We start from the raw sequence: 14,941 nt of genomic DNA on the forward strand, positions 1-14,941 counted from the left end.
TATTAGGTTATTGCAGGCCTTGTAGAATGATTTGGGAAGCATTACCTCTTCTGTTCTCAGGAAGAAATTGTGCAAACTTTGTATTACTTGTTCTTTAAGTGTCAGGTAGAAGTAAAACCATCTAGATCTGAAGTTGAGTTTACTTTTTAAAAAATATTTTTAACTAAAATTTATTTAATAAATACCAATTGTTGAGGCTGTTTCTTTGGTAGTTTGACTTCCGTGGATTTTCTCCATTACACTTAGATTGTCAGATTTATGGATAGAAAATTAGTATATTTTTATTTAATGTCTCATGGATCAGTACCATTTTCTTTTTTTTTTTTTCTGATTTTAGTAATTTATTCACCTCTCTCCTCCCCCACCCCAAATTTTAGTAATCTGTGTCTTCTCTTTTCTTACTCTGGCTAGAGGTTAATTGATTTTTACTGATCTTGTACAAGAAACAGCTTTAGTTTCATTGTTTTCATTTTCACATCACACATTTCTTTTCTTTTTTTTTTTTTTTTTCCTTGTGGTGCTAGGGATTAGAACCAGGGCCTTATGCATGCAAGGCAAGTGCTCTACCAACTGATATCCCCAGCCCCATCATTACGTATTTCTATTCCAATATTTCTTGTTGGCTTAGGATTTAATTTCCTCATGTATATTTAGTTTCTTCAAGTGGAACTAGATTACTGTTTAGATCTTTTTTCTAGTCTTAGTATTTATTGTTTTATATTTCCCTGTAAGAACTATTTTAGTTGCATCCTATTTTAATATATTTTACGTATTTTAGTGTTAATGTGAATAATTTAAGTTTCTCTTGAAACTTTCTAACTCATGGGTTATTTAGAAGTGTTAAATATCAAATATTTGGTAAATCTTCCAGATTTTGTTAATGATGTAGTTTAATTTTATTATGATCTAATATCATGGTTTGTATTATGTTTGACAGAAGTTTGGCTCAGAATATGATTTTGTTTTGTGATATGTTCCATGTGCACATGAGAAGAATGAATATTTTTGTTTGGATTTTTTGTAAATATTAGGTCATGTTGACTCATACATCATCTACTTCCTTAGAGATTTTCTATTTTGTCAATTACTGAGATAAGAGTGTTGAAATCTCTAACTATAATATATATTTGTCTGTTTTTCCTTTCATACCTGTCAGTTTGTCTTATTTCAAAGTTCTTTTTTAATGCTTACATATTTACATTGTACATCCAGATATAGAATAGAGCCCTTCATCACTATTTACTTCTTTGTTCCTGATATTCTGTTAGAAAATCTGTTTTATCTGAAATTAATATCTATTCCTACTTTCTTTCTTTCAGTTAGTGTTTTTATGGAATATATTTTTTATCCTTTACTTTGACCAAGTTTAAGGGTTAAAAAATATAAATTACCAGTATTTATGAGAAAACATCAATAGTCTTTGAATTAGAAATTTGTGAAGAATAAGTCATCTCTTCTTCCTTCACTCTTTACACATTTATCAGAAATGTGTTTCTGAATTGCTGTTTTTTGTTTTTTTTTTTTAACAAAAAAACTTCTCCAAACTTGTGGCTAAGGCAGTAATTACTTCTGTGATTAACAGGCTAGGCATTTTTTTCTGTAAGTATCACTCGCAGAGTGGTAGTCATTCAACACTGGATTAGGGTTTGAGGTTCAAGGTTCAGGTTATCCTCATCCACCTGTCTGGCTTAAGACTGGAGTTTCTTGGTTCTCTTCCATATAGCATCTTACCTTCTAATAGATTTGACTGCCATTCTTCACATCGTGGTGGTTTAGGATCCCCAAAGAGTATAAGTTGCAATGCTCACAAGTGCTAGCCCAAGAACTCAGACACTTCTGCCACGTTATTTTTGTCAAGGCAAGTCACAAGGCCAGCTAGATTCAAAGATTGGAGAAACGCTTGATTTATTGGTGGAAAGTGGCAAGGCACATTACAAGAAGTTGTGACATGGGAAAGGGTTGTTCATTGGGGCGATATGCCACAAACAAGTTGGGTACTATGTTCAATACTAGTAATGGAACACGACTAGCTCATTTCAGTGTCTTAATTTTGTTTTCTATATTTTGATAATTTGTGAAGCAGGCTTATTGTGCACTATAACCAATCCCAGGGGAGGACTATAAACACCTTGTCAATACTATGCACCAGCGTCAGTTTCCTTGTATGAGTCTAATGAGGCAGAAATTCACATAGGTTAAGTGAAATAACTTTATTATTCACACATTTATGAGCAGAAAAGAACAATAGATGTTTAGGATTCATGGCTAGCCATTCCCCTCAGGATCAGAAAAGCTGCCCAGGATGGATGGAGTCTGTTGTACATGTGTTCCATGTCATACTGCAGCTGACGGACTATGAAAGGGAACTTTGCTCTGGGTTTTATACTTGGGGGTGGGGGCACTGGACAAACTGGGCTAAGTAATTGCAGGACATGCTGTTCTAGGGGAGTTGAACAGAACCTGGGCTGTCCCAGGCTTACATCTGTGGCAGATATAAGTATATGTTTATCTTTTTTAAATGTCCCATCCTCCTTACCTCAAGATGTTGTGCTTCTGAGAACTACAAGTGAGAAAGGAGAAAGAACTGAGTCACCAAGGCCATGTGGAGACTTGTCCTGCAATAATATCATATAAAATAGTAGTGATTTGGGGTATTCAGCAGTAGTGGGAAAATCTTAGTAAATATTCTTGAGTGTGTTGGAAAAGTAGAATATAGGTATTTGCACAATCTACATAATGATTATAAAGTAAATAGAGAATGTGTAGGTGTTATATATTTGTATGGTTTGTAAATATTTACATATCTAAGTCATTAGTTTCATAAATATTTGAATACCTTTGTGCCAGACACTGTTCACATAACAGTGAATAAGAGAAACATTCTTTGTTCTCAGAGAACTTCAATTTTAGTAACAAGAGGTGTAAAACAAATAGATTTGTGGTAGATGATAAAGTGTTACAAGAAAAAAAATGAATCTGAAGAAAATAAGGGGATCAAGATTGATGGGGCTAAAGTATGCAATAAAACATTTTACATATTTTAAATCAATAATTCTTCATCTTTTTCTGAGTTTGCTAGTATAGTATGCCACTGATGGGAGTTTATCTAAAGCTGTGATTCTCTACTGGGCAGGGCACAGCAGAGAGGCAAATTAGAAAAGGAATAGGAGTGGCAGGTATAAGTATATGTTCATTTTTTTTAAACATCCCCAAGTGTTGTAATGTGCCCCATAGAGGATATGCCTATCTTTTGAGAATCCGTCTCAAGTTGTTGTTTTGGAGAATGTGACTGTATACTGTGAAATCATATTAACCAACTGTTAGGGTATTTTGTTGCATCAAATTATAGCCTTCTGTTTTGTGAAATCATGTTCACAGTTGCTATAATGTAAATTTAGTCAACATAAAATTCTAATAAAAATACTTTATCCTACCTTTGAAACAGATACTTTTTTGTGGAGGAAATAATACATAGGAAAAGGGATATTTTTTTCTTAGCAGTCAATTTGGCCTATGAGCATTTTAGTTTGCAAATCCAAGCTTATTAAACTACAATTCAAATTTTATAATTATACACTTTGAATGAAAAAAGTAAATATGAACTTAATAAACACTTTTCTTTTTATTATTGAGGCACAAATAACTTTCTAGAACTAATGATAGAAATTGGTTATGTGGAATTACATTTCTTTTATGAACTGTGACAAGATTTGTGGCCTTACAGCTTCAATTTACTAAGCTACCAGTTGATTGTCAGATTCTGAGTGGATATTCAAAATGAGTCTTTAAATTGAGCTGTGTGAAATTGAAAATTCTTTTAAAGGTTTTCAGTTTTGTCAGATTAGTTTAATTATAAATAACCCAGTTTCCACATGCTGTCTGTCTTTACAGTTTGGCCTGAGACAAATGAAATTTTAACGTGGGTGGCAATGTTAAATAATTTGTATACCTGGAACTAATTCTTAACATACTCTTGTTTGGAAATAGAAGAAGCCAAGGAGAATAGTCACTGTGGTCATATATTTATTTGAGTCTTAGAGAAAGTTCAGAGAGGAAAGAGAATAAAAAGACTACACGATTAGAGTTTTCATTCCCTCCACTCTTTACCCCTACAGCCTCTGTCATGTTTAGGATTGCAGAACTGCTCCATGCCAACCTGAATTAAGCAAAGACACAGTATCTTCTGAGAGTTTGCTAAGGAGTGGTTTAAGTGGTTTCCTAACTTCTCACATAATTTGTCAAAGATACTGGTTACAGCACAACTGATAAGAATTCAGTCTGGGGCTGGGGATGTGGCTCAAGCGGTAGTGCTCTCGCCTAGCATGTGTGAGGCACTGGGTTCGATTATCAGCGCCACATAAAAATAAAATAAAGACATTGTGTCCACCTCTTAAAAAAAAAATTAAAAAAAAAAAAATTTCAGTCTGGAAGCTGGAAAGAACCTTAGAAATCTTTTAAAATATTGTGTATTTATCCTGATTGCTTCCTTTTGAACAAAATTATTTTTCTTGCTTGATGGAGTAATCTCTAGACGTACGTTTTATATTTGTCAATTATAGACAGAGGAAAACTTTGGTACCAAAATTCTGATCATAAGTACTTAAGACAACTCACTTTCAGTCAATTATAGCCCCTCATTTAAAAAACAAATATTAATTTAGTTTTATAAAATGTGTTTAAACAGAAACCAAGCTCACGGAAAATGTACTTATCTGGATATGGTGTGGAGCTAGCAATTAAGAGTACAGAATACAAAGCATTGGATGATACCCAAATTAAAAGTAAGGTTTTTTTCTTTGTTTCTGATTTCTGCATTTGAGTAGAATGAAAATATGGAGGCTTACATAGTTTTGTTTTTTAAAAAAATTATCCTACGTGTGTTACTTGAGGCTGGAGGTGAGATAAACGTGTTCTTCCTTAGTTTTGAATTTAATTTTAAGCTGAGAGAAAGGTATTTAATATTACTGGATACTCAAAACTTCTTTAAAAATAGTAAATTGTATATTATACCCAGTAGCTTCCCGACCATTTTTGGCACCACTTAACAAATGGTAGTATATGTAAGGTACATTGAGGCGGCTAAGATTAGGCTGCTTTATGGCTAGCGATGACTGACTGGCCCAGGAATTCTGTGAAATGGAATTTCATATTGAACTCTATTTTTTTATTACTTGTTATTTTCCCTGTCTGAAAATATTTTTGTTTTACTTTCCAAAATGCAGCCATGACTAGTACTATAGAAGATGAAACTGAAGCAAATGAAGTTCAAGGATTTCTTTTTGGGAAACTAAAGTAAGCCTGAATTGGAATGAAACTGGTATTATAACCCTTTGTTTCTAAAGGAATTAATTCCATGTACTGTGTTGGCACATGTTCTTTTTTTATATATACATTCCTTGTTACTATAAAAATAACACAGAGTTAATGTCAGAAATCTAGGGAAAGCAGAAGAGCACAAAACTAAAAAAATAATGACCCTAATTCTACAACTGAGAGGTAATTGTTATTTTCAATGTTTTAGTGTCTATCTTTGCAACCTTTCTGTGTGGGTCTTTATAGCTATAAATAAATGCATGAATAGCATATTGTTTTGCATAGTACAACAGTATCATGCAACTGCTTTTTTCACATCCTGTGGAATATTCCATCATTTGGAAAAGTCCCACAATATAGGACTTTAGATTCTTTCCCTACTACTTAATTGAATATTTTTTGTATCAATTCATGTGCGTCTCAGATTTTCTTTAGCACAAATTCTAGGGGAAAAATTGATAAATCAAGGTATGTATATTTTTTAAAGTTTTGATATGTCTAAATTTCCTTCATTGAATTGTACTAATAATACTTTTACTGTTGTATATGAATGTGTCCATTTCCCAAAACTTTACTAACCACTGATACTGTTTTAAAAATCTTGGCCAATTTAATAAGTGATATGATATTTCTCCTAAATTCTACACTTACTTCACTGGACTGAATCATTTTGCAATTTAAATTTAGAATAATCAACTATTATCAATTTATTATTTTAAGGGCTTAATTTTTTAAGAATTTAATTTTTTTATGTAAGTTTACCGGTCTTTTGAATTTCTTCTTGTATAAATTGCTTGTTTCTGACCTTTGCTTTTGTTTTTCTTGATGGGTTTACTGTTTTTGCTAATTTATAATAGATCTTTATAAACTAAAATTGTGAGTCTTTCACCAATTATTTGTTAGTTTATTTTCATATTAATCTTAAAGGTGGAAATTATTCATTAGTTAGATATAACCGTTTGAATTGAGAGTAGAGATTCTATTTCTAATACTAATATAACATCCCTGGAATAACTAGGAAAATATAAATTTAGAACTTTGGATAACCTGTGTTAAGGTCACTGTTAAATGTGAATTTCTTTCCATTTACCCAGAAAAAAAGTCCATAAACAAAGGCTTGGCATTTATAAAATTGTCTAAACCTTAAAAATATGAACCAGTGAACATAAGCCAACAAATAAATTGCTAAGAATTTATTAGCCTTGTAGCATTTTTGTATTCCTTATTTGTACCATGTGATGCCATTCCATACTTGAAAGTAGTAACTTGTTTTGCTTAATTTTATTCTAACACTGTTGCCATAATAGGCAAAAAATTAATCACATAACAAATACTTGGTTAGAAAGTTTTTAAGTTTTGAGAGAATAAAATAATGTAATTTGTTATTTGCTAATAAAAGTGGTACAGCAGTTCATGACACTTAAGATTAACTGTTAACTATAATTTTCATTTGTTTTATTCACTTTTATGAAGTTATTATTAATGTAATTCCTTTAAATAATACTAAAAAAAAAAGCCAGGAACAATGGTGCATGCCTATTCCCAGAGACTCGGGAAGCAGAGGCAGAAGGATCACAAGTTCAAGACCAGCTTCAGCAACTTAGTGAGACCTTGTCTCAAAATAAAAAAGACTAGGGATGTATCTCAGCATAAGTATAATGCCACTGTGTTTAATCCCCATTACTACTATTACTACTACTACTACTACTAATAAGAATGCCAAAAAGAGGATACTGCCTGAAATTTTCTTTTTTTTTTTTCTTCATGATGCTGGGGATGAAACCCAGGACCTTGAACATGTTAGACAAGCACTCTACCAACTGAGTCATATCCCCAGCCCCTGAATTGAATCTTTATTAAAAAAAATATATCACTGAATTTCAAAATAGTATTATTTTTACAATATTTTTAAAAATAATCTGTTTACTAAGCTGTGGAAAATGCTTTAAAGGAAGTTCTAACAGTGAAAATATCAGATAAAAAATTTTAATAACTATATAAATTTCATTTAGTGTGCTTAGAAAAACACAATTGAAAAAATAAAACTTATCTCTATCAGAAAATTTCAAAATTTATTGTATCTAAAACTTTATAGATATGCTACAAAAATCATGAAAAATAATTGGATCTTTAGCTTAAAGAGATTTATGCCCCACCAGAAAGAAATATTTCCCTTAATTTCTTTGTCACAGATGGACATTGAAAATCTTTTAACATCTGGTCTTAATTTTATATACTCATATAGTAACCTTTCAAATTAAAGTTGTGTCCTTTTTTTCTGCCATGCCGATTGAAGACAAGGAATAGGATGGTGAGTCTTCTCTGAATACTAGTGAATGGGGGTGGCTGTGATTTTATATACATTTTAACATTTTATGAGAAGGGAAATTTGGATTCCTTTACACAGGCAAAAATAAAAATGTTCATTAACTCTAGTTCTTTGTAATTTACATTTGTAATATTAACTAAGGACTCTGAGGTAGCTTTTCTTGGCAAATGCATAACTGTATATACAGCAAGAGTGACATTGTTGGGAACTATGCTTATGCAGATAAATGAATTAAAATTTTGAAGCTTATTGGCCAAGCAGTATACTAGTGGCCTTAAAAAGTTAATGCACCTTACAAATTTGTCCTAATTCAGTTGTTTCAATGTCTTGAAAAAATGTATAATTTTTTCCTATTTTTAAATACAAATTTTTGCAGGAATAAATGGCAGGTCTCCAAAAATCCCCTGGAATTCTGGGTTGTTTTTAAAAGGAATACTTAGTTCTTCCACGGTGACTCGGTGGCTTATTTAAAACAAAGATTATTTGCTTTGAGGTGTATTGTATGAATAATATACATATTGCCTGAATTATGTAAAACTCAGTAAAAAATTATGATTATGACTCAATAAAAGCATAGTATGGTAGCTCTTACATTATTCTGTAACATTAAATATTCATAGTGAACTTTAGGAAGAAGTTTTTTTTTTTTTTTTTAACCTTGAAAGCTGTTTTCATTAGTCTTGATTTATTTTCAAACCTTGGTCCCACGTAGTAGTAAAGTTAGAAAATATTGACAGTGTACTATGTATTTTTATCTTTAACTATAAAATTAATGCATTTCTATATACATCTGTACATTTTTCATTTCACTTTTTAAATCTTCAATTTACTGTTGAAAATGTGTTTAGTAAGTTTTGCTGAAAATGTCTTATAAATTGGCTGAACTTGTTTTAATTTTTACTTTGAAAAAGCATCTTTTTTGTTTTATATTTTAATGGACCTGGAGATAAAATCCAGGGCCTCATGTATACTAGGCAAACACTGTATCACTGAGTCACATACCTAGCTAAAGTTATATTATTAAAAGAATTCTATTTAATATTAAATGACACCTTTTTTTTTTTTTTTTTTTTTTTGGTACCAGGGATTAAACCCAGATGTGCTTTACCACTGAGCCACATCCCCATCCCTTTCTTATATTTTATTTAGAGACAGAGTCTCACTGAGTTGGCTAGGGCCTCAGTAAGGTACTGAGGCTGCCTTTGAACTTGGGATCCTCCTGCCTCAGTCTCCCCAGTTGCTGAGATTACAGATGTGTGCCACTGTGCCCAGCAAAATGACACCATTTTTGCTTTCATGAGTGATAGAGGAAATAAGATTATGGTTTAAATGATACATATAGTAAAATGGTATTCTGCTTAATTATTTGTCTTTCTCTTTAAAATGCCTAGATATGTTTAATGTTGGGCAGAATTTTTTATGAGAGTCAGATAGAACTTCTCAGAAATAAAACAAACTCTGATTCTTTAAGAAGAATCTTTTTAGCCTTTTGGCTGAGATCAAGTAAAGATTGTACAAAAAGCAGTTTTTACTTTCCTTAAAAAATAGTTATTATTTTAAATTATAAAAGCAATACTTGAAATTTAAAAAGTTGTTGAAACATAAAAAAATCAATAATTCTGCCCTCATTCTGCATCCCTAATAGGTAATATTAACAGTTGAGAGAGTACATCCTTCCAGATTTTGTTTTATGTAACAAAGGAGGCATATATATGTGTATACATGTGTCTATATAGCCCTCATTTTAAATTCTATAAATATAGCTGTATCAGTTTATTATCTTAATGATCAATTATTAGTTTGTGTTGAATTGTTTTGAAGACAATTTCAAAATCATACTTGTTGTATAATTTGTAGTAGATTATTAACTTTAATTACTATTTGATTCAGAGAAATATATTCAGATCTTAAAGATAATCTGACAGTATTCCAAAAATACCTGATTGAGAGCAACAAAGAAATGATGCCTTTGAAAGTCTGGGAACTACAAGGTATAGTATTTTAAGCTACCTGAACATAACACTTTGATAACCAATTACTTTTTTATTAAATAAGCTTTTATAAAATGATAAATTGTGAAAATAATTACTATTTGTGAATAATATAGATTACATTTTGTAGGAAAACATATTTGATTAAAAGATTATCATGAAAGTCATAATTTTGTTAGACTTAAAATTCTGAGGCAGTTATTTTATATTGTCTTATCATTTTCAAAGTATATAATGATTTATAGTTTCCTTTCAAGTGTTAAATCACATTTCAGAGAATCTGTTAAAATTGCTTAAAAATCTTGACTAAGAATTCAGGATAAATCAGCACTAAACCTTAGTTTTCTTCTTGATTAAATTTTTACCTTGTTAGTCCTTTGCATATTTCCTTGATAAAGTCTTAGAGAGAATACATAGTTCCAAATTTAGAGCAGCTTCTATGTAAACAACCTATAAGCGATTTTTGTGACCAAAATTTAGTTTGGATTGAACTGTAAGTCCTTTTCAATTTTCCTTATTATTTAAAATAATTTAGTAGGTCATGGGGACATATCATTTTTCTACATGATTCTTAACTTTACATCTTCATCAACCTTTTTAATAAATACATTTTATTAAGAGATAATTCACACATTATTTAGCTGTTTAAACTATAAGGTTCATTTGCTTTTAGTATATTTCCACAGTTCTGCAATTCTTACCAATTTTAGAACATTTTCATCACCCCAAAAAGCAAAACATTATTAGTAGTCATTTCCCACTTCTGCCTAGCTTCCCAGCTGTGAGCAACTACTAATCAGTTTTTAATTTTTAAAATAATAGGGTATTTATCAGTATTCTATTGCCAGAATAACTTGCATATAGTGTACAAAAATATTTTGCATTTCATCTGGATTAGCATTTACATGATCCTTTAATATAAATGATCTTATTTGACTCTCAGTGATATTCTGAAAGTGCATGCCCCCTCCCCTGTCACTTTGTAAATAAGAAGAGTGAGAGTTAGTGGTTTGGTGTGGTCATTAAAATTGTCATGATTTGGATATGAGATGCCACCAAAAGCTCCTGTTAATAATAGGAATATTCAGAGGTTAAATTATTGGATTGTGAGAGCTATAATCTAATCAGCCCACCTTAGTTTGAATGGACTGACTGGGTGACTAACAGTAGGCAGCTGTGGTGTGACCAAAGGAGGTAGGTCACTAGGGCTGTGTCCTGGATGGATATATCTTCCCTTTGGTCCCTTAGTCCCTCTTTGCTCTCTGCTTCCTGACTTCCACCATGAAGCTATGCAGCTTTCCTATGCCAGGCCCTTCCTTCATGATTTACTGCCTTAACCTGGGCCCAAAGTAATGGAGTCAGCCTCTGTGGACTGAGACATCTGAAAACGTGAGCCCCAAATAAACTTGAACTCCTCAAAGTTCTTTTCATATTTTGGTCACAGTGATAATGATGCAAGTTAATCAACACATCCACGTAGCTAATAAATGAAGGTTTTTCAGTCCAAGTTCTTTTTGTCTTTTTCATACTCATGAAAACATTTTTTATGGATCATTTATTAAAGTTGAAAAAGGGCCTTTGTCATCTTAGGTTGTTTTATGTAGTAATGGCCACTCAAGCTTTTGATCTTGTTTTGTTTTTTAAATTTAATTTGTTATCTATGAGAGCAGAATTACAATTCATATTACACATACAGAGCACAATTTTTCATATCTCTGGTTGTACACACAATAGTCACACCATTCATGTCTTCATACATGTCCTTACGGTCCAACTTCTTTATGCTCTACCATATGGTATCTTTTTTTTTTATTGGTTGTTCAAAACATTACAAAGCTCTTGACATATCATATTTCATACATTAGATTCAAGTGGGTTATGAACTCCCATTTTTACCCCAAATACAGATTGCAGAATCACATCGGTTACACATCCACTGTTTTACATAATGCCATATTAGTAACTGTTGTATTCTGCTGCCTTTCCTATCCTCTACTATCCCCCCTCCCCTCCCCTCCCCTCCCATCTTCTCTCTCTACCCCATCTACTGTAATTCATTTCTCTCCTTGTTTATTTTCCCATTCCCCTCACAACCTCTTATATGTAATTTTGTATAACAATGAGGGTCTCCTTCCATTTCCATGCAATTTCCCTTTTCTCTCCCTTTCCCTCCCACCTCATGTCTCTGTTTAATGTTAATCTTTTCCTCCTGCTCTTCCTCCCTGCTCTGTTCTTAATTGCTCTCATTATATCAAAGAAGACATTTGGCATTTGTTTTTTAGGGATTGGCTAGCTTCACTTAGCATAATCTGCTCTAGTGCCATCCATTTCCCTGCAAATTCCATGATTTTGTCATTTTTTAGTGCTGCGTAATACTCCATGGTGTATAAATGCCACATTTTTTTTTATCCATTCATCTATTGAAGGGCATCTGGGTTGGTTCCACAGTCTAGCTGTTGTGAATGGTGTTGCTATGAACATCGATGTGGCAGTATCCGTGTAGTACGCTCTTTTAAGGTCTTCAGGGAATAGTCCGAGAAGGGCAATAGCTGGGTCAAATGGTGGTTCCATTCCCAGCTTTCCCAGGAATCTCCATACTGCTTTCCACATTGGCCGCACCAATTTGCAGTCCCACCAGCAATGTACAAGAGTACCCTTTTCCCCACATCCTCGCCAGCACTTGTTGTTGTTTGACTTCATAATGGCTGCCAATCTTACTGGAGTGAAATGGTTATCTTAGGGTGGTTTTGATTTGCATTTCTCTGACTGCTAGAGATGCTGAGCATTTTTTCATGTACTTGTTGATTGATTGTATGTCCTCCTCTGAGAAGTGTCTGTTCAGGTCCTTGGCCCATTTGTTGATTGGGTTATTTGTTATCTTATTGTTTAATTTTTTGAGTTCTTTGTATACTCTGGATATTAGGGCTCTATCTGAAGTGTGAGGAGTAAAATTTGTTCCCAGGATGTAGGCTCCCTATTTACCTCTCTTATTGTTTCTCTTGCTGAGAAAAAACTTTTTAGTTTGAGTAAGTCCCATTTGTTGATTTTTGTTATTAACTCTTGTGCTATGGGTGTCCTATTAAGGAATTTGGAGCGCGACCCCACAATATGTAGATCGGAGCCAACTTTTTCTTCTATCAGATGCATAGTCTCTGATTTGATATCAAGCTCCTTGATCCATTTTGAGTTAACTTTTGTGCATGGCGAGAGAAGGGGATTCAGTTTCATTTTGTTGCATATGGATTTCCAGTTTTCCCAGCACTATTTGTTGAAGATGCTATCCTTCCTCCATTGCATGCTTTTAGCCCCTTTATCAAATATAAGATAGTTGTAACTTTGTGGATTAGTCTCTGTGTCCTCTATTCTGTACCATTGGTCCACCTGCCTGTTTTGGTACCAGTACCATGCTGTTTTTGTTACTATTGCTCTGTAGTATAGTTTGAAATCTGGTATCGCTATACTGCCTGATTCACACTTCCTGCTTACAGTTGCTTTTTCTATTCTGGGTCTTTTATTTTTCCATATGAATTTCATGATTGCTTTCTCTATTTCTACAAGAAATGCCGTTGGGATTTTGATTGGCATTGCATTAAACCTATAGAGAACTTTTGGTAATATCGCCATTTTGATGATGTTAGTTCTGCCTATCCATGAACAGGGTATATTTTTCCATCTTCTAAGATCATCTTCTATTTCTCTCTTTAGGGTTCTGTAGTTTTCATTGTATAAATCTTTCACCTCTTTTGTTAGGCTGCTTCCCAAGTATTTTATTTTTATTTTTTTTTGAGGATATTGTGAATGGGGTGTTTTTCCTCATTTCCATTTCAGAAGATTTGTAGCTGATATACAGGAATGCCTTTGATTTATGCGTGTTGATTTTATATCGTGCCACATTGCTGAATTCATTTATTAGCTCTAGTAGTTTCTTTGTAGACCCTTTTGGGTCTTCTAGGTATAGGATCATGTCAACTGCAAATAGTGATAATTTAAGTTCTTCTTTTCCTATTTTTATGCCTTTAATTTCTTTCGTCTGTCTAATTGCTCTGGCCAGTGTTTCGAGAACTATATTGAATAGAAGTGGTGATAAAGGGCATCCCTGTCTTGTTCCAGATTTTAGAGGGAATGCCTTCAATTTTTCTCCATTCAGAATGATGCTAGCCTGAGGCTTATCATAGATAGCTTTTACAATGTTGACGTAAGTTCCTGTTATCCCTAGTTTTTCTAATGTTTTGAACATAAAGGGATGCTGTACTTTGTCGAATGCTTTCTCTGCGTCTATCAAGATGATCATATGGTTCTTATCTTTGAGTCTATTGATGTGGTGAATAACATTTATTGATTTCCATATATTGAACCATCCTTGCATCCCAGGGATGAATCCTACTTGATCATGGTGCACAATTTTTTTGATGTGTTTTTGTATCCGATTCGCCAGAATTTTATTGAGGATTTTTGCATCTAGGTTCATTAGAGATATTGGTCTGTAGTTTTCTTTCTTTGAGGTGTCTTTGTCTGGTTTCAGAATCAGGGTGCTGTTGGCCTCATAGAATGAATTTGGAAGTTCTCCCTCCTTTTCTATTTCCTGAAATAACTTGAAAAGTATTGGTATTAATTCTTCTTTAAAGGTTTTGTAAAACTCCGCTGTATACCCATCCGGTCCTGGGCTTTTCTTGGTTGGTAGTCTTTTGATTGCTTCTTCTATTTCATCCATTGATATTGGTCTGTTCAAATTGTGTGTATCCTCCTGACTCAGTCTGGGCAAATCATATGACTTAAGAAATTTATCGATGTCTTCACTATCTTCTATTTTATTGGAATATAGGTTTTCAAAATAATTTCTAATTGTCTTCTGTATTTCTTAGCATCTGTTGTGATATTGCCTTTTTCATCCCGTATGTTAGTAATTTGAGTTCTCTCTCTTCTCTTCGTTAGCATGGCTAAGGGTCTGTCGATCTTATTTTTTTGAAGAACCAACTTTTAGTTTTGTCAATTTTTTCAATAGTTTCTTTCAATTTTGTTGATTTCCGCTCTGATTTTAATTATTTCTTGCCTTCTACTACATTTGCTGTTGTTTTGCACTTCCTTTTCTAGGGCGTTGAGATGAAGTGTGAGCTCATTTATTGTTTTTTTTCTTTTTTTGAGGAATGACCTCCAGGCAATGAATTTCCCTCTTAAAACTGCTTTCATTGTGTCCCATAGATTCCGATATGTTGTGTCTGTATTTTCATTTATCTCTAAGAATTTTTTGATTTCCTCCTTTATGTCTTCTGTAACCCATTGATCATTCAGTAACATATTGTTCATTTTC

At 32.8% G+C, this 14,941-nt stretch overlaps 1 protein-coding gene across 3 annotated transcripts in view; it reads left to right on the plus strand.

Annotated features, from left to right (window-relative positions):
* The window catches only part of Uggt2 (UDP-glucose glycoprotein glucosyltransferase 2), a 166,875-nt gene that overhangs the window by 17,429 nt on the left and 134,505 nt on the right, over positions 1-14,941 (plus strand). For all 3 annotated transcript variants that reach the window (XM_058582781.1, XM_046454787.2, XM_046454788.2), the window contains exons 6-8: positions 4,685-4,781; positions 5,223-5,292; positions 9,533-9,633. In XM_058582781.1, the coding sequence (XP_058438764.1) occupies positions 4,685-4,781; positions 5,223-5,292; positions 9,533-9,633 (268 nt within the window). The remainder of the gene's footprint in view (positions 1-4,684; positions 4,782-5,222; positions 5,293-9,532; positions 9,634-14,941) is intronic.

The sequence above is a fragment of the Marmota monax genome, unplaced genomic scaffold, assembly GCF_021218885.2.
Source record: "Marmota monax isolate L192 unplaced genomic scaffold, Marmota_monax_Labrador192_F-V1.1 WCK01_AAM20220418_F8-fsc00026, whole genome shotgun sequence".
NCBI classification, from domain to species: domain Eukaryota; kingdom Metazoa; phylum Chordata; class Mammalia; order Rodentia; family Sciuridae; genus Marmota; species Marmota monax.